This window comes from Martes martes, assembly GCF_963455335.1.
Source record: "Martes martes genome assembly, chromosome: 10".
Taxonomy (NCBI): Eukaryota; Metazoa; Chordata; class Mammalia; order Carnivora; family Mustelidae; genus Martes; species Martes martes.
In genome coordinates, this window is record NC_137898.1 from 28701734 (window position 1) to 28721438 (window position 19705).

Below are 19705 nucleotides of genomic sequence, written 5' to 3' on the forward strand. Positions count from 1 at the left end.
CAGGGACATTTTGTCACAGCCTGAGAATCAGACCAAGGATCATGCGGCACAGGCCCCCAAGCCGACTGCTGGACTGAGTGCATCCGTTAAACCAGTATCTGTCTGTTTTCGCTTCGACATGGCCGTGTTGATGCCTGACACTTTTGTTATATCTTATGGAATTTGCCAGAACGTTTGGTGTAAATACTTGTTAGTCTCACTTAAATACCAACCATGTGCCTGAGTCTAACATCAGTGGCAAAATGGCTTCAGTTGAAGCAGAAGGCAGGGGAATACAGTCTCCAAGCGATGCCGTGCATTGCCAAAGGCTAGCTGACGGATCCCGTCTCTAATTCCGAAACACACATGGCCCCCCTTCTGTTTTGGCTATTTCTTGATTTAGAGCTTCAGATGACTGGCTGGAGACGTGTTTAAAAATATCAAAAGATCCCAATGGAAACATCAAAATGTGGTCTGTCCATGTTAAAAAAGATCGTTTTGATCATTTTCCTCTGCTGTGTCGTCCAACGAGCCTTCCTGTCTGTTTCACTTGGTGATTAGAAGAAGCACTGTTTGTTGCTTGCTGACCAGATTGGCCCTCATCTGCTTGCTGCGAGCCATCCTGTCCTACTTTCTGAGAGATCGTCAGTGCACACATGTCAGCTAGTCAGAGGTTGGCCCCAAATGAACCAGATGAGTAGATAATCAGGCCACTACGGGGAGACCAAGATGCTTATATTTTGGCCTAAGAGTTTCAGTTGGGTATTCTAACCAGACCAGGAAACATCATCCCTAATTTCAAAGTATTTTGGTAGCGAGTATATTAAGCAGCCTGTTATAAAAGGTAAGTAGATGTGCTTGTGCCCTTGGTCTTCAATCTGAGACTCTGGGAGCTAAGCTCAGCATCCTGCTGGGATGGAGGTGCGAATAGGTAGGTCCCTTGAGTTACGTGTCACCCTTGTCATGAACTTGATGAAGACTGTGTGTGTCCACGCTCCCTGCATGAAGGGACCACAGACGCGGGTGCCATGGCAGGCCCCTAACATACATTGTCACGTTCATTTCCACAAGTGAGGCATCAAGGCCTTCTTTCTACACACCCCACAGCTAACAAGCAATGGAGGCACGATTTGAATCCCACGTTCCCTGTCTACAAAACCCACGCTATTTCTATTACAACCAGTGATTCCAAACCACAAGTTTGCAGATTGATAATGGTCCCCAAAGAAGGCTTTACCAGTCTGTGGCGAGAATGTTGGGGTAAGGCTCACACCCTCCCATCTTGGAAGGTGTTGCCATTTAGTCGGAGACTGTGATCTGTCTTTCTAGGTGTTAAAGATTGCTAAAAAATCTGTAATCACATGACGGTGATTGGAAATGTCAGCTGACAAAAGTGTCTTAAGTTGTCAAAGTAGAAAAAATATAAATTAAAAAAATAGGCCTTTCTATGTCAAACTCCAAGCTTAAATTTGAAATCTTATTGGCCTAGCAAATGGCAAAGCTGGAAAAAGAGGTAATGTGCTTATTACCCCATCAAGGGTTCCATTGCAGACCCTCACCGTGGTTTGGGTTCACATGGGGTTTATCTGGAAAAGGACTGGGCTGCCTTGAGGGATGAAGGTGATCATGTGCTTCTTAAAGCCATCCTTCTTGGACGCTGTGTAGCAATGACGCGGGCAGCTTAGCACAGCCCTGGTCATGCAAATGACCTATTAAAAACTACGGTAGATTGAATTAAAAAAAAATCTAGGTAAACCATCCTTTCCAAAAGAGAAGCCAAGCTTGGCCTACCCACACTGATGACTTTGGCATGACCAGGATGGGGAAGACTTGAACTCAGAGGCATTTTAATGTGGCATGATTTAGGTCATGACTCTTCTGACCTCAGATCTGATTCAGATCATTCAACATCACCTTTTTGCCATTGATCCAAGAATGGGAGAGCTCAGGTTTCGGAGGCAAATGTATCTGGGCTTATATCTCCATTTCTTATAGCTTGTGACCCTGAGGAAGTTATTTTCCGGAAAACAGGGCATAGATTCTTGCCTCTCAGAGTTACCGTGGTGGGAAACTCTTAGAAAAAATCCTTACCACTGCTTGTGGTATGTCTTTTTTAAAAAAAAATTTATTTTTTAAATTGAGACAGATAGACACAGAGAGAGAGAGAGGAAGAAAGAGGGGGGACAGAAGGAGCGGGAGAAGCAGACTCCCCACTGAGCAGGGATTAGGACGCAGGGCTTGATGCTAGGACCCTGAGATCATGACATGAGCCGAAGGCAGACGCTTAACCTACTGAGCCACCCAGGGGCCCCCTGCTGGTTCGCCTTTTCTTTACTATGATGATCCAAGATGGTGGGGATAGACGTGCCCAGCATGTGGGTGTTTGGTGTGTCCTGGCGTCCTGCTTACGGGCCAGCTGGAATTCAGAGTACCCTCAGTTGCTCTGGTTTTTATTTTCTTACCCCTGGTTCCAGATACCCCGCTATGTTTGGGGGGAGGCCTGTTTCACCTGCTATTGCCCGAGCGCCTCCGACTGTATCTGGGCGGCACCCAGCGGGCTCTCACCACTCCTTGTGCTTCCGTTGCAGTGCCAACAACATGCCCAAGCAGGTGGAAGTCCGAATGCACGACAGCCACCTCAGCTCGGAGGAGCCCAAGCAGCGACACCTCGGCCTGCGTCTGTGTGACAAGCTGGGGAAGAATCTCCTGCTCACACTGACTGTGTTTGGTAGGTGACAGGGGCCTTCCCTCCTCCTTGGCTCTCTCCTGGCTCTGGGTGGAAGCTGGGTCGCACGGGCAGCCCTGCTGCAGGATGAAAGCCTCATGCCTTCCCTAAGGCCTCCTTTGCCCAGGCACAGCTGCCTTGATGGCATAATGTTCCCCTCACCTGTCCCAGCCATGCATTTTTCTTCCTTGGGATTCTAGTGGTCCTTACAACTTCCCATGAGTACGTTAACATGCAGATTCTCGGCCCTGCACATGGAGACTTTGGGCCATCTGCAGTGAGGTCTTGGAATCTGTGTCTTAACAGACCTTCTAGGTTATTCCTAAGCAGATGGTCGGCATAGCACATTTAGAGAAATACCTGCCTGAAGATAAAGGCAGCTGGTGCTGAAAACCCCATGAAGGGGGCTCCTGAGGTCTGCCTATAAATACCCCATTACCTTAGATTAGCCTAGCACGTTAGCGAACAAGGTCAGGCTGGAAGAGGGTTCGCCTCCAAAGTCTGATTCCTCTGCGTCAGACCTCGCCTGGGCTGTGGTTGTCCTTTGGTGTGACTGTTGACACGATCTTGGTCTTGGGTTTTCAACCAGGGTTTGTTGAAAAGTGGGCAAAATGCCCAGTCTTGAAATGACAACCACATCATTTCCTCTCTTGATCCCTCCTTGTTCTTCAGCTCTCTCCTAGGCTACACACAGAAGCAGTGAACAACTCCTCACCTCCAACCCTTTCCCCACTCAGCTCCCTGGCTTCTCCTCCTCTGAGTCTGTCATCCTGGACATCAGTGGACCAGGGTCAGAACTGCGGGCTTGCCACAGTTCAGTTCACTTAGTGAAAGAAGACAGAAGTGTGGTAGGGGTTTCCAAAGCTTACCTTCCATGTAAAGAGATTTCACGCATCGTAGGTCATCAAGAAGTATGTTTTCCTCCTGCAAAAGTAAAAGTAAAAGATCGGGCTTTTGACCACAGTGCTCCCTGCACACCCCTGGAGTTAACACCCCAGCTCATGGACCTAGGAACTACCCTTCTCTGTCTCAGCTAGTGGTGCTATGTCTGACCTGATTTGTGGTTTCTGCAAGAACTTTGATATCAGCTGCCTGTTTGCAGATACCTGGTTTGTCTTGTGGAATCCCCGAGTATGCAAAGTGAAAGTCTCCCACCAGCAACTCTGCCCACATTGTTTCCTCCCGAATTATACACTTTGAGAGACGCCCCCTAATCTCCCATAAAAGTCTCCCACAAAGGCAAGTCTAAAGATTATGTAAAAGAACACAGAAGTCAAGGACAAAACTTTTTAAGAATGAGCCATGGGGAAATCTTTGGGAGCCAAAGAAAATAGAAGGAGAAAGGAAACTCACAACCAGCTTGGTAGATCAAAAGTTCCTTTTATCTAGTATGAAGTTAGAATACATCTGGCAGTATGTGGGGGATTATTTCTGCTGCCGATCTCTGAGGAGACAAATGAACAGTATCCTCAAAGAAGTTAGTCAAGTCAAGGAGAGAAGGATCTCCTAGACCCTCCCAGTGGTGCTTGTTAGAATAGACAGAGGTACACAATATTCTCTCCCTAGTCATTAAAATCAACTTGACTTATATAATGGTATTTTCGTAACACGTTATTCATCATCCGATAATGGAGAGGTATGAGAAAGGTCAATGTCACTGAATCCCTAGAGCTATTCATTTGAATCAGGCAAAACATAAACTCAGATATTTCCCCCCTCTCCCTTGTAGGTGTCATCCTGGGGGCAGTGTGTGGAGGCCTTCTTCGCTTGGCATCTCCTCTCCACCCTGATGTGGTCATGTTAATAGCCTTTCCAGGGGATATACTCATGAGGATGTTAAAAATGCTTATCCTGCCTCTCATCATCTCCAGCTTAATCACAGGTGAGACCATCTATCTGGTGCCTGGCCACAGGGAATCACACCCCTGCTCTTGTTTGTTGATGGACCACTGAATCTCAGTTTGGGGGAATGAATGAATGGGATGATCTGTGTCATTTTATTTCAGAGCCTTGGTTTTCCTCTCTCTCAAATGGGGATTTTCTAACCTAAAAAAAAAAAGTTTTCCATCTATTGGTCAGTCTGATCATCTCTCTGTCTAGCAATAAAAGATGAAAGGGAAACAGCCATGTTAAAAGTGATGATAAACAAACAATAGAGGTTTTAATTTTGAATGTATACTTTTCTCATTTTCCAAATTATACTTGGCTCAGATATTGATAAATAAAAGTAACAAATAGGAAAGGAAATTTTCTCTTAACTGTTTAACCGGGTATAGAGGGAAGTGGTTATTAAAAATAAAATAAAGATTAAATATGAAACCCTTTGAGGTTTTTGAGCAAAGGACCCTCAATGTGTAGATCATGTCTGCTTGTTTTGGGCTGAAAGAATTGTTTTATTTGAAAGAATTTGTTTGCTTCTATGGGCTTGTACTGGCAGTTTTTTCCTTACCAAATAATATTGCTCGAATAGGGTATAAATTCATGGAATTTAGAGACTGAGTTTGGAGTTAAGGATGAAAGCTAGGCTTTTAATTTTTTTTTTTAAGATTTTATTTATTTGACAGAGAGAGAGATCACAAGTAGCCAGAGAGGCAGGCAGAGAGAGAGGGGGAAGCAGGCTCCCTGCTGAGCAGAAAGCCTGATGCGGGGCTCGATCCCAAGACCCTGAGATCATGACCTGAGCTGGAGGCAGAGGCTTAACCCACTGAGCCATCCAGGCACCCCAAAAGCTAGGCTTTGATTGGTATTTGGGTGTCATTTGGGTGACCTTGAGAAAGCCGTCCCTCTGGACTCTCCACCTTATGAGGAAAGTGAGGCCTGGAAACACCGAGAGTTTCAGAGGCTAAGCCCGTTGTTCTAGAGTCTCTGGTCAACCAATGAGCCCGGTGAATGCAAGGTCTCATTATTCATCCCAGACTGAGTGACACTGTACTGTCCCCTTAAAGGCTTCTTTGCAAACCAGAGAAAATGTTCTCCATGCCTGTTTAACAGAACATAGACAGGGCAAGCTGGCCAGGAAAGTGAGCATCTGTTGGCCAGAATCTGACTTTTGGTTGTAAGGAGAAGTGGCTCAAATGCGGGTCAGCTCAATTCAGGAAAGTTCACACCAATGACTTCCTCCCCCAGAGCAAGGGCTACAATTTCTCTTGTCTAGTAAAAGCAGAAACTGAAACCAGGAAGTAGAAAACTAGAAGAAACAACTGGGAAAAAACCCAGTGAAGGTAGGAGTTTTTGTGACTTGGCTTGGAATTTCCTCCAGCAATCACAGGACCTCCCACAGTATAGACGAAGTCCCATCTTTGTGTTCTGTAATCCCTGCACTAGGTTGGAAGATGTAGGTCTCCACCTACATTTTGTGCTTCACCTCGGAGGAATGAGGGCTGTGCTAGATCACTAGGCTAGACTCTTGGTATCAATCACCAGGCCTACCAGCCTTTCATTTTTTTTTTTTAAGTGAGGACATTAATAACAACAACAGTGAAGTAAAAACCAGCAGGTACTAGCACCATCACTTCATAAAGAAAAGATGTCTTAATACCAATTAAATGGGAGGGACATCATCCTGGAATTAAAAATGGAATATATTCAACTTTAACTCACTATTGCAGACTGATGAAAAGTAGTTACCAATCAGTTTATAAACTCTGAACGAGAGAGATCGGGTTTATAAACTCGGAAGAAGAGATTGTCAACTCACCACAGTTCTCTAGAACCTCAAAAATGTCCTTGGCGGATCAAACTGTAAACTGTAGGATTGGAATTTTCAGTAGGAGCAGCTGTGATCAACCATGAATGCATCTGAGTAATACAGAGCCGTGTTATGGGGATGCAGAGATGGGCAGTTAACAGAGACATCACAGGAGTCCTCTTTCCAATGTCTTTTCAATGCAGGGTTGTCGGGCCTGGATGCTAAAGCCAGTGGGCGCCTGGGGACGAGAGCCATGGTGTATTACATGTCTACAACCATCATCGCTGCAGTGCTGGGGGTCATCCTGGTCTTGGCGATCCACCCAGGAAACCCCAAACTCAAGAAGCAGCTGGGGCCTGGGAAGAAGAATGATGAAGTGTCCAGCCTGGATGCCTTCCTGGACCTTATTCGCAATCTCTTTCCTGAAAACCTGGTCCAAGCCTGTTTTCAACAGGTAACCCAACGTTCCAATGCTATATGCCCCTTCAGCCTCCTAAGTGAGCAAGAGAGTAACTTGGAGAATGTTTCAGTGAACCAGCTCTGGGGAGTCATTTCCTTATATTTAATTACCTCTCTCTCTAGAGCTTGTTTGAGATGATTTGCAGCAGGATTTTGGGATTAAAATCATGTTTATTTATTTAGTTAGTTTTTGTTTTGTTTTTTGTTATTAACCTTCTTTTTTTTTCCAGCTCACTTAACATCTCTTTGCTCTGGGATTCCCCTTTCTTACCTTTTTTTTTTTTTTTCCCTGTTACCTCTTTCTTTGTTTGTGGTTCCCCTCTGCATGTTGTCCAAAGACACATTTTTTAAAAAAAATTATTTATTTATATGACAGACAGAGATCACAAGTAGGCAGAGAGGCAGGCGGAGAGAGAGAGAGGGAGAAACAGGCTCCCTGCTGAGCAGAAAGCCCGATGCGGTCCCGATCCCAGGACCCTGAGACCATGACCTGAGCCAAAGGCAAAGGCTTTAACCCACTGAGCCACCCAGGCACCCCTCAAAGATGCATTTTTATCACTTTTGCCCACAACACTCTAGAATGCCGAGTGGGTCTCAGTGTTGGTAGTATAGCAAAACCGCAAGGGGTAGATTTAAAAAATACACAGGACCTATGGAGTCAGAATCTCTAGTGTGGGCCCAGGGAGTGGGTATTTTTCAAATTGTGGAAGTAATACATGAGGGTTGTAAAATGTTTAAACAGTCTAGACACACGTAAGGAGTCAAGTCCTCACTTCTGGTCCTTAGAACTAGTCATGCTGGAAATTTTGTTTTCTCCTGAATATATAGTATGATACATGCAACATCTTTTTTTTTCAAGATTTATTTATTATAGAGCAAGAGAGAGCAGGAGAGAGAGAGAGTGTGCGAGCATGGGGAGGGCAGAGGGGGAGAGAGATGCCAGGAGACTCTGTGCTGAGCTCAAAGCCCAACATGCAGATTGATCTTACAACCCTGAGACCATGACCTGAGCCCAGACCAAGGGTCAGATACTCAACTGCATGTATGCATAATCTTAAAAAAAAAAAAATCCACCCAAGGGAACTGCATTACCCATGCCACATTACACTTGCTTTTTATTTAACGTGGTTTAGCATTCTCTCTCTCTCTCTTTTCATGACCGTGTAGTATATCTAAAAAGTAAATTCTTGGGCACTTATGTTTTGCCAAAGAGTTTCATATTTCAGATTTGCTGGATGTTGCAAAATGGCTCTACAAAAGTTTGTATTAATGTCTATTCCCACCAAGTGCATACAGGAAGATCAATTTTTTAAAGCATTATGATTCTTAAAAATTGGACGATTCTGCTGAGCGGAGCCACTGCAAGAGCCGCCGAGGCCCCACTCACCAGTCTGTTATCTAGCCCCAAGGTCAGGTTAGGTTAGAATATACTCCAGTTCCCAGTAACCCAGGGAGCAAGTCAACTAGAACCAAAGACCCTCGTTCAGTCATTTCTGGGAAAGCTCAGAAAAATGAACTCAAGAAAGAGGCAGCCTGGAGGAACAGTTTACCTTCCCAGCTGCCCCCAAAATACTGTTGCCAATCACTGGGGAGCCCAAATGACTCTGGGTTAGGATGTGTTCTCTGATTTCTGATGCCAGTCTGCTGGCACCATAGCATGGCACTATGTTAAAGAAACATATTTCTTGGATAAAGAAGATGTGTATAGGGGTGCCTGGGTGGCTCAGTTGGTTAAGCCTCTGCCTTCGGCTCAGGTCATGATCCCAGGGTTCTGGGATCAAGTCCTGCATCATACTTCCTGCTCGACGGGGAGTCTCCTTCTCTCTCTCCCACAGCCCTGCTTGTGCTCTCTTGCTCACTTGCTCTCTCTCTGATAAATAAATAAATAAATAAAATTAAAAAGAAAAGAAGATGTATATATATATATATATATATATATATATATACACACACACACACACAGACACACAATGGAATATTACTCAGCCTTCAAAAAGAATGAGATATTGCCATTTGTAACAACATGGATGGGCCCGGAGGGTATGATGCTAAGGGAAATCAATCAGAGAAAGACAAATACCATATGATTTCACTTACAGATGCAATCTAAACAATGAGACAAACAAATAAGCAAAAAGCAGAAGCAGACTTATAAATACAGAGAACAAACCAATGGTTGGTAGAGGGAAGGGGATGGACAACATGGGCCAAGGGGAGATGGATACACAGGCTTCCAGTTAATGGACTGAGCAAGTCACAGGGACAAAGGGCACAGTGGAGGGAATAGAGTCAGTGCTACTGTAGTAGAGTTGTGTGGTGATGGAGGGCAGCTGCCCTTGGGGTGAGCGGGGTCTAATGGACTGACTTGTCCGGTCACCATGTTGTATACCTGAAACTAAAGTAATCTTGTTGTCAGGTCTACTCCAGTAAAAAATAAAAATAAAATAAAATTTAAGAAAACAACAAAAAGCAAAAAAAAAAAAAAATGATGGGTGCCTGGGTGGCTCAGTGGATTAAAGCCTCTGCCTTCAGCTCAGGTCATGGTCCCAGGGTCCTGGGATCGAGCCCCGCATCGGGCTCTCTGCTCAGCAGGGATCCTACTTCCCTTCCTCTCTCTCTCTGCCTGCCTCTCTGCCTACTTGTGATCTCTGTCTGTCAAATAAATAAATAAATCCTTAAAAAAAAATAGTGATGACAAAAGTAAAAGAAACCATTTCAGCCCAGGATGTTGGCTGGGGAGGGAAGAGCAGCGGCTGGGGAGGGTTGCTTCCTGGCACTCCCTCTGTAGAGTGGACTTGGATCTCTGCCAGCCCACTTAGAAAGATTCATTCGCCTGCTTTGGGGAGAGAGATATAAGCGGGTGCCCCGTCTGTTGTCAACGTTCTGAAAAAAGCACTGTGGAAGTGTAGCTGTGGAACTGGGGAGGCGGGGATCGGGGCTTCCTTCTTGGGCCCTGTCGTGTCCATGTTCCATACAAGGACACCCCCTTTGGTGTCCTCGGCAGGGGGGCACTGAAGCAGGCATGCCCCTGGAGCTGTTGCTCTGGGCTGCGGTGAGCCGTGCTCGCACTCGGCGACCTTTCTGGTCAGTAGGCAGTCTCGGCTTGGCGCTGTCCATGGCAGGACCACTGAGGGCTGAGTTGTTCCCTGCCCCACCCCCTCCCGGGACACCCCCTCTTCACCCCTGCTGGCAACATTCATGAGGAATGAACCCTTTGTCCCCCAGAAAAGCCCAGGGTCATTGTCCCTTTGAGTTAGGATAATCAGAGGAAAAATTCTGTAGAATTTTTTTTAATGATTTCTTTATTTTAGAGAGAGAGAGAGAGAGCAGGAGCAGGAGGGGCAGAAGGAGAGGGAGAGAGAATCTCAAGCAGACTCCCATGCTGAGTGCAAAGACCCACACGGGGCTCCATCTTACGACCCTGAGATCATGACCCGAACGGAAACCAGGAGTTGGATGCTCACCTGGCTGCGCCACCTGGGCACCCCTGTGTAGGTCATTCATTTACCTCAGGGCAAGGGAGCATGCAGATTCCTTAAGCTGGACTTTAGGCAGCCTAGAGGAAAGGGGTCTTAAACCAGGAGCCATCCATGGACTCAGGAGGACCTCGAAGAAGACTCAGAGAAAGGGAATCGTTGTACGGTGACATCGCATTGCCGAAGAGAAATGGTGCCCGAGGGGTGCCTTCTGTGCCCTTGGGATATAGCTGGAAGTGATGACAAAAAGCCCGTCTTGGGTGTGGGGGGTCTTCACGACCAGAGTTAGACACAGGGGTAGAAAGAGGAAGGTGCACATCCCCAGAGCAGAGGCTGCCTTCCCCCAGGCGACAGGCCCCGTGTCTTACAGAGCAGCGAGGTGACCCAGGCTGAGGTTTCCAGGACAGCAACGAGCAGTAAGTTGCGGCCAGACCACAGGAATCCAACCCAGTGACAGGGACCATGTGGGTCTTCTCTTCTGGGGAATCCAGTGGTCTGTGTTCGCTCACCCACTCCGTATTTGTGAACACCTCCTGGGTGCCAGGCTCCCTACTATGCAGGGGATGCCACGGGCAATGAGACACTCTCGGCCCCTGCCCAGGGGAACTTACATTCAGGGAGTGGGGGACACAGACCAGAACAAACATCACGTACATACACAAGCTATTCAAAAAATTAAGGTAAGTGCTCTCTGAGCGCTGGAGGCAAGATGAGGGGCTCTGCAGTAACTGGGAAGACACCTGAGCTGAAAGAGTGAGGGACGAACTGAGCTAGGCTGAGGATGGGGCGGAGCCTGCTGGGAACTGGGGGCGGAGCCTGCTGGGGACTGGGGGCAGAGCCTGCCCAGAGGAGTTGCATCCAGAGAGAAGGAAAGCCAGTGTGTGGGAGGTAGAGTGAGCTGGGGGAAGCAAAGCCCAGATCAGGCAGGACCTGGTAGGCCACGGCCAGTCTCAGGAACTTATTCTAAGAGAGTTTTAAGCACAGGGAGACAACTGTTTTTCTATTTTTAAGAAATCAACCCTGCAGCTTTAGATGTAGACAGAGCTCTGGGGAAGGCAGGTGGGAATAGCTGTGAGGAGGTTTTGCAGGTTCTAAGGTGAGAGACCCTGGTGGCTTGGACTTGGGTAGACTGGAGTTGGCACCTAGATGGCGCTGTCCAACACAGGTAGGCTCAGATCAGTAACTCTGGCAGAAACCAGGCCCGCGTTCCTGTATCCCAGCAACTTGCCTGCAACTTAAGCCACTGGTCTGTGCTGTTTAGAAGCTGACTTTGGAGTCAGACATTCCTCACTTTGAAACCCGCTTCAGCAACTAGCTAGCTGTCTGCCCTGCAGGTAGTTAGCCCTGGAGCCTTGAGGGGCTACTGTTGACAGAAGAGATGATAGATGGCAGGCTGTGTACTTGACCCTGAGAGCCACCATTTATTTACCACCAGGGCCACTAGTCTTTTGAACTCAAGCCTTGGCTTCTTTAGCATTCCCAGAACAGGTCCCCAGTTGGGTTCTGGTCTTCCCATTTCCCCTGGGAGCGTGACTCCGTTGCTCCCAGAAGCTTCCCTTCGGATGGTTCCTGTGTTCTTTCTTCATGCTGGCGTTGCCCAGGCCAAGGGGGCCATGAGCTTCCTATCCTCCCCTTGCACACTCAGCCTGAGCTTCCTCCCTCCCTGCACAGGTGCAGGTGGTCAGGCTAGAACAGAGCACATCCTGCTTTTCTCCCACTTTGGACAATGGTCAGTTTGGCATTACTCACCGTTCGGCCCCGCCACAGTGAATTGGGACCATGGAGCCTAGGGAGTAGAAGAATTCAGTGGTGCTCAGGCCCTCTGAGTTCAAGTCCCAGCTCTGCCAAGAACTCTATTGATTGACAAGTCATTTGAGTTCCCCATGCCTCCCCTTCCGTATCTATTCAGGGTTCAGCCATCTGTTGCCTACTACGTACCAGCACTGACATTCTAGGATTCTGCATGAGTTCTATTTTAATACCCTTGGAGGTATTGTTTCTCTGGGCTCCGATGTGAGTTTTCACAGTGCTCTGCATGCAGGGTGCCTGGCACCTTTAAAAATAGAATGGATGTCACAGATGTCGAGGAATAGCATGAGAGGTTCTTGGGAGGCCATTTCCATGGAGATGCTTGGGAAACATTGAGCAAGGCTTGGCATCACTTTCTAAAAGGAGTGGGTGTCTTCTCTCCTTACATTTTGATCTGAAATATAAGCCAACATCCCTGTCATTGTAGCTGCTGACTGCTAGTACATCTGGTGACCAGATGGAGATGCCCAGCGGGGAGCATGATTCTGGAAGGAGCCCAAATGAGTGGGTCTGTGAAGACTCTGCCAGACAGGAACCATGCAGGAAGGAGCAAAGCAGGTGGACCTTGAGGTCTCACCTGATCCCTGCCAAAACCCTTACTCTCCTACTCTTGACCAGATCCAAGGCCCCTCCCAAGGGGCAAGAAGGGTCATCCAATTGGTTTCGCCATAATGAAAAGCAACCATGTTGGATGTCGGATGTTGTCTCCAAGATGCAGGGCAACCATCATGGGAATGTAAGAAGTAGACATCTGTCCCCCACCTTGAAGTTGTGTCCCATTACAAATGAAAGTTAAAAATCCTGTAATTATCATGTGATGAGCACAATTGTTTCCCACTACATTTGTGTCATAAAATGTCACTTAGTTAAACACAGACATATAGAATATTCCCCAATCTTTGTAACCTTGTTTTGACAGTTCTTAATTATTTTTTCACATACTGGGAACTTTATAAACATGTAAGTGGCTAGACTTTGGGTGACCAAATCTCTCACGGTTCTATTTTCCCCCCACTCCATTAGATTCAAACGGTGACCAAGAAAGTCTTGGTGCCACCTCCGTCAGACGAGGAGGGCAATGCCACCAGTGCTGTCATCTCCTTGTTGAACGAGACTGTGACAGAGGCACCTGAGGAAGCGAAGGTGGTTATCAAGAAGGGCCTGGAGTTCAAGGACGGCATGAATGTCTTAGGTAGGCAACCTGGTGTTCATCGCAGGGGGAGACGATGGCCAACCCTTCCTGCCTCTCAGCACCCAGCAGCCCTGCCCCCCTTCTCAGAAAACCTGTCGCTGGTATTCTGTAGGTGGAGCAGGAGGCTCTGTCTAAAGAGCCAGTTGAGGGTCATGGAGACTGATAGTTGAGACATTAAGGAAGAAAGAGAGGGTAAGCAGGACCATGAGGGAACATGGCAGCTAGGAGTCGGTTATGGAAAAAGAGGGCACTAACATTCATTGGGCGTATTCCCTGACTCTCTCTGTGGTGTTGACAAATAACTTTCTCTGACTGTCTATTTCATGAAGTTACACATCCGATTTTTTCATTTTTTAAGCTTTCGTATTATATTATTTTCTGAGCTGTCCTTGGGTGTTAATGCCGTGCTAGGCACAGGGGCAGCCCACCCTGGCTTTCACATTCTTGAAACAAATACAATGCTATCAGGAGTGTAAAGTGGTGGTGTTGGTGCCCCAAAGGAGCTTATCCAAAGGAAATGACTTTGTTTAATTTTGGGGGATTCCAATGAGCCATTTTCCCCTAGTCTGGAGCCTTCCTAGCCTTCCATGGCTTTGGGTCTTTGGCTTGGCAAGCAGACCAGGTTTGGATCCCTTATGGACCACTCACGGGTGAGCTGACAGTGGCTGAGTTGCTCTGCTTCTCAAGCTTCATGTGTAAAGTGGGGTTGGGATTGCATTTCTCTGGTAGATCATTATGAGTATTAAATGAGATTGCACCCGTGAGGCACAGTAGCCTATGCCTCGTGCTCTGCTGGTGCAGGCTACGGTCGCTATCCAAGGTGGATGGAGAGCTGAGGAGCTCAATAAGAAAACAGCTCGTAGAGAATGAAGACTCCCATCACGTGGGTGACTCCCATTTGCTCAGTTTACTCCCCATCCACCCCCTGGGTCCACCCTCCAACCTACCCCACACCCACTGTTAGACTGATGTCCCCTACACAAAAAAGAGGGACATTTGGCCCTAAGCTGGGAGAAACAGGGAAGCTGGGCAGAAGAAATAGATTGATCCATGCAAGCAAGATTTCAAAGGATTTGAGGGATCGCTGGCTAGAAGGGGATCAGCTCAATGGTCCTTCCACTTTACCATCTAGGAGATCAAATGCCCTTGTCTCCTTAGTAGGGTTGTCAGAGAAAGGACTGGATGCCCAGTTAGGTGTGAATTCCAGGTGAACAACAAATGAGTTTTTTAGTGTAGGGTATGTCCCAAATATTGCAAGGGACACACTTATACTAAAATAAAATATATTCATTCTTTATCTGAAACCCACATTTTAACTGGGTATCCTGTTTGTTTGTTTGTTCTAAACTTGCTCACCTGACACCTACTTTACCCAGAATGGTTGAGAGAAAGAGGTAGAGAAGAAGGAGGATTGTCTAGGCACTGAAAAGCAGAAGCTTCAGTAGGGATCTTAGTTTGGCCTGGCGGGAAGCAGGTTGAGTAAAGGAGAGCATGGGAGGAGAGGCAATGGAAGATCAATAAACATTGTTGACAGTCAGTGTGAGGTGACAGGAGGAAAGAGAGAGGAGAGAGAGGGTGAGTTCCTCTGAGGGGAGCTTGCAAATACCCTCAGATCCACCCTGCATCCACCCCTTCTCGCCCATTGCCCAGATATGTGTGATCCTTTCAGGACCTTCCCAGCCATACTCTGTCCCTGAAGCCCCATGGGCAAAGTGAACCCACAGTCCACTTCATATTCTGGAGGAGGTTGAGGCCATGAGTCATGAGGCCAAAAGTTTGGGGTGAATCATTCAGAAGACTTTCATGGTCGTTTCCAGATTCTCAGTGGATTCTGGGAAGTCATGTTGACCCTGGGCTGCACTGGGGAGTTTCATCACAACTCACTACTCTCTCAGCCCCAATGATCCAGTCTAAGGGGGCTTTGTTCAAGCAAAACATCCCAGTTCCAGTAAGTGACTTTAGTGAGGTGATGTTGACAGAGGGAAGTGACATGGAAGCTGGACATGGGTGGGCAGCTGCAGACAGAGCTCTGGAAAGCCAAGGGAAGTTAGACTGTTGAGAAACTTCCCATGTACAAATCCCTTGGTCTTCTAAGGGTGGAGAAGGTGGCTTTTGTTTTGGAAAGTCCCAATGATCAGGCATTGCAGTAAGTGAAGACAAAACCTTGGCTCTGGGCTCCCTCTTCTTGAGGTACTCATTTCTCTCCCTAGTAACCTCCAGACCACTTCTGAGCTCTCTGCTCTAACCCCAACCATTAAATCAATTCCTGGCAGAGTTTGCTCCTTCCAACTTCTCTCTCTTAGTGATAGATGTGGCCCAGTTTCTGCTGACCCCGCAAGGGGAACTTTTTTCTGTTAGCTCTTTGAGATTTTGAGACCTTGAGTTTTTTCTCTTAAAATCTCCAAATGGAATTAACTGGGTAATACTAGCTCTTCTCAGCCAGAATGTTCACAGATTATTTCTCACTACACACCTAGCAAACTCCTCTCCATGTGCTTGAGAGAAGGGCTTGGGAATAGCCCAAATTTGGTTCCATACATGATGGGAGAGCTAGAACACTCTTCCCTGATCACTAAATTTCATGAAGCCTGTTTCTGTGGCCAATAACTCACTTGTAAGGCCCTTGTTGGTCTTTCTGGCTGAGATCTGAAAAGGAGAAGTATTCACTACTGGGGATTAACAATCCTGGGTGCACGTGCTGGGTTCTTTTTGGTTAAGAGAGAGGCTCCAATGAAGGATAGTTGTACAGTCTGAGTTGATATGTGCTTGGTGTGGGGAAGTGAGTGGTTTGGGGGGAGCTAGGAAAAAGGCAAAGTCAGAGGTTCAGAGAAAAAGAATTCCTCCCCAAGAGAATCAAACTATAATGCTATAATTTTCCCAGTATAATTCAAGACTCTGGGCAGAACTGGACATAATAGGAAACTGAATGGAATAGAGAGGACTGGCAATTAGGTCTGCCAAACTGGGATAAGGCTGGTGTAGGGAAGAGGAAGGAAGGAGAAAGTATAGGGGATGGGCCATACTGCATTTCAGAGAAAATGTCAGATGGGTAGCAAGGTCCTATGGCCAAAGGGACAGTAGCATTGACTGACAGTTCATGCAAGTAGTCAGAATTGGAGCCCCAGGACTGGCAATCATGGGTCAGGAGTGGGGTGAGGACACAGCCTGACTGGGAATCAGAAATTCAGATAAGCAGTAATGGGGATGTCTGTAAGCCATGTTGTGCCCCAGTCCCTGGGTAGGCCTGGGTGAGACTTCAGGCTGGGGGTGAGACTCTGAGGACAAGAATGGGAAGGAATGGTGAGGGGGAAGAATCTTGTGGGGAGAGAGAAGCCAGGCCCAGCTTGGGGGAACCAAAGGACAGGTACTCAGGTGGAGGGAATGAGGCAAAGACAATACAGAGATAAGACCCAAGGTTGAGTGTTGGAGCTGGTTCAGGACCCAGTGCAATTTGATGGGGACAGAGTTCCTCACATCCTTCCAGCCCAGGTTAGGATTGCTCTTACAGGCTGTGGTGGGGCTGGATTGAGATGGAAGTCAAGTGATGTCAAGTGAAGGGAGAAGGAGGCTAAGGGGCTAGAAAGTTACAAAGTCTATATTCTGCCTTTATGATATTGCAAAAAAAAATGCAGTAAAAAAGGAAGCATTCTACCAATTTTGACCATGAAAAGAATGATGAAGAATTAATAACAAGTTAAATCCAAACAAACTGGGTCAATTGGGGTTTCCCAACTGTTTTTGATTTCTCATTGCTTTCCATTTGACTTTTCAACATTCTTCCTCCTTCTCACGTTAGGCATGTAGCAGTAGAAAAATACTTTTATGCTCAGGATTTTCCTACAGTGAAACATACCAGCCATGCATGAGTTTAGGATAACACCAAACTAACATAGACATAAGCCTGGCAGGGATTTTCTTGGCTAATTGGTCTCTGCAGTTCTGATGTAGGCTCCAAAGTTTGCACGATTATCCCCAAGTCCCAACAAGCCTTCCTTCATTAATCTATGTACTATGGAATCAGCTTACCCATGATTTCATAAGTGAGGAGGAGAGAGAAGAGAGCGTTTTGAGTTTGGAATGAAATGGAATTCATTTCCTCCAAGGAACTAACACCACTGACAGTTCAACTTGCTGTTGTGGGAAATGTTAGGGGATGCCATAATTATCCAGGAGAAAGGTATTTTCAGTGTGAAACAGAATGCCTAATTCACAGGGCAACAGGCAGCAGAGAAGGTGGCTCCCTATGTTGGGAATGGTGAAGGAGGGAGAAGAAACACATATTTCTAATCTGTCCTTCTGTGTAATGTGATTCCCCCAACAGGTCTGATAGGGTTTTTCATCGCTTTTGGCATTGCCATGGGGAAGATGGGCGAGCAGGCCAAGCTGATGGTAGAATTCTTCAACATTTTGAATGAGATTGTCATGAAGTTAGTGATCATGATCATGTGGTAAGTGGGCTTGTTCTTCCTTCAGTGTGGTGGGGGTGGAGGTGTGCAAAGGTCTTGGGATCCTTGGAAGATCATGGAGCCTTCCTAGCAGGAGCGAGTGGGTGGCCATGGACCAAGCAAAGTGCTCTCCAGAAAGACTTTGAGAAAGGGATGAAAATCTCTTTCTGGGAGCTTCCCCTAGAAAATGGTTTGGAAAACTATGGCCCATCCTCAGGCCAGATCCTTTATGCTACTCATTTAGTGGCCTACAGGACTGGGTTTTATGTTTTTATGTTGCTGGGGGAAAAAAAATCAGAAGAAGAATAATATTTCACACACATGAAAATTACATGAAATTCACATCCAGGGCCCATAGATAAAGTTTTATTGGCACACGGCCACACCCATTCATTCACATGTTGTCTAGCATTGCTTTATGCTAAATGGCAGAGTTGAGTCGTTCTGACCAATACTGTGTAGCCTGCAAAGACTGAAGTATTTACTATTTGACCCTTCACACAAAAAGTTTGCCAATCCCTGCAGTGGGAACACAAAAACAACAACAACAATTAAAAAGAGGGACAAGCTGGAAAAACCAACTAGTAATTCTGAAGCCAGAAGTATCAGAAAACACTGAGATAAGTCCAAGATACCAGAGATGATATGGCCTGACCCAGGGTGTGTGGAAGGACCGCCACTCTAATATTCTGGCGTCCAAAAGCAATGTATCGGAGACTCTTGATTCAGACAGAAGGAAAAAGAGGCAGTTTTCAGGCCACACAAGCAAAATGATATCACAGAGGACACATTAAAATTATAAGTACTCTTGGAAATGTGGTTCCACCCTCTAGTTGTGTAGAAGAGAAGACTGTGGTCCAGAGTGACTACATCTTGATTGTACAATATCACGATCATTAGAACAATAAAACCTATCAATTCTTGATTACCTTTTATCTGTGAAGAGCCATGATAAGTGCTTAATACTTACCTATTGTAACTCCAATAACCCTGCAAAGATGGCATCATGACTCTCATTTTCCAGAAGAGGAAACTGAGGTATATTGAAGTTGAATACTTTGCTTAAGACTATGTATCTGGGGGTGGGGTGGGGAGAGGAGCTGGAGTACCTATTGATTTCACAATCCTTGATGCATAGTTGGGGGGCTTTTTTGTTTGAATTATCTAAGCAATACCATCTCTACTCCATTTCAAGTAGGTTTATGGTCAGTGGTTCTGAACTCTAGGGCAGTCCAGGAAAGCAGGAACATCCATTCCTTTAAGGAAGCTGTACCACCTTCGGAACTTTCTAGTGCCCCATATCTCTCAGATGGAAAGATTTTTACATGCATTTGTTCTAGATCTCTATGATGGTCTGGTACGCCTGGAAAAAAAGAAAACCATTATTAGATCAAGCGACATCTGTGTCCTATCTGTCACAGAAATTCTGGATTATAGATTCCCTGTCTCTGTGTGCTCCCCCCCCCCCCACCTTCCCCAATCCTCCTCTGATCTTCTTTTATTTCTATGTGGTGACTTCCACTAAAATTCTACCTTCTTTTTCTCTTCTTCCTCTCCTTGGCCCCTACTCCCACTTTACAAGGACAAAAATCTGTTTTTGACTTATTTTTTTTTACCTCCACAGAACCAAACATTGTGATGTGCTGGTAGAAATTCTTACTGAACCCTCAGGAGTGAGTAGGCTAGCTGATGGGCCTCAGATCAAGAAGACGTGCCTCGTGATTTCATGAAACATATTTACTAGACTTGGCTTGTTTCAGATTATTGCTTTTTGTGCTTTTAAAACACAGACAGGACGCCGGTAAAATTGTGTGTGTGTCTGTTGTGCTGATTCTTCAACTTCCCAGGCAATCCTAGATTTCTGAATATTTCTTTTCTATGAAAATCTAAAGTCACACACAATGTGATGCTCTAAAAAAAAATATATGCTTA

General features: G+C 46.3%; 1 protein-coding gene across 2 annotated transcripts in view; it reads left to right on the forward strand.

The window, feature by feature from the left end:
• The window catches only part of SLC1A2 (solute carrier family 1 member 2), a 102127-nt gene that overhangs the window by 50227 nt on the left and 32195 nt on the right, over positions 1 to 19705 (forward strand). For both annotated transcript variants that reach the window (XM_080817750.1, XM_080817749.1), the window contains exons 2-6: positions 2568 to 2707; positions 4434 to 4586; positions 6596 to 6846; positions 13160 to 13328; positions 17650 to 17776. In XM_080817750.1, the coding sequence (XP_080673876.1) occupies positions 2578 to 2707; positions 4434 to 4586; positions 6596 to 6846; positions 13160 to 13328; positions 17650 to 17776 (830 nt within the window). In that variant the 5' untranslated portion in view covers positions 2568 to 2577. The remainder of the gene's footprint in view (positions 1 to 2567; positions 2708 to 4433; positions 4587 to 6595; positions 6847 to 13159; positions 13329 to 17649; positions 17777 to 19705) is intronic.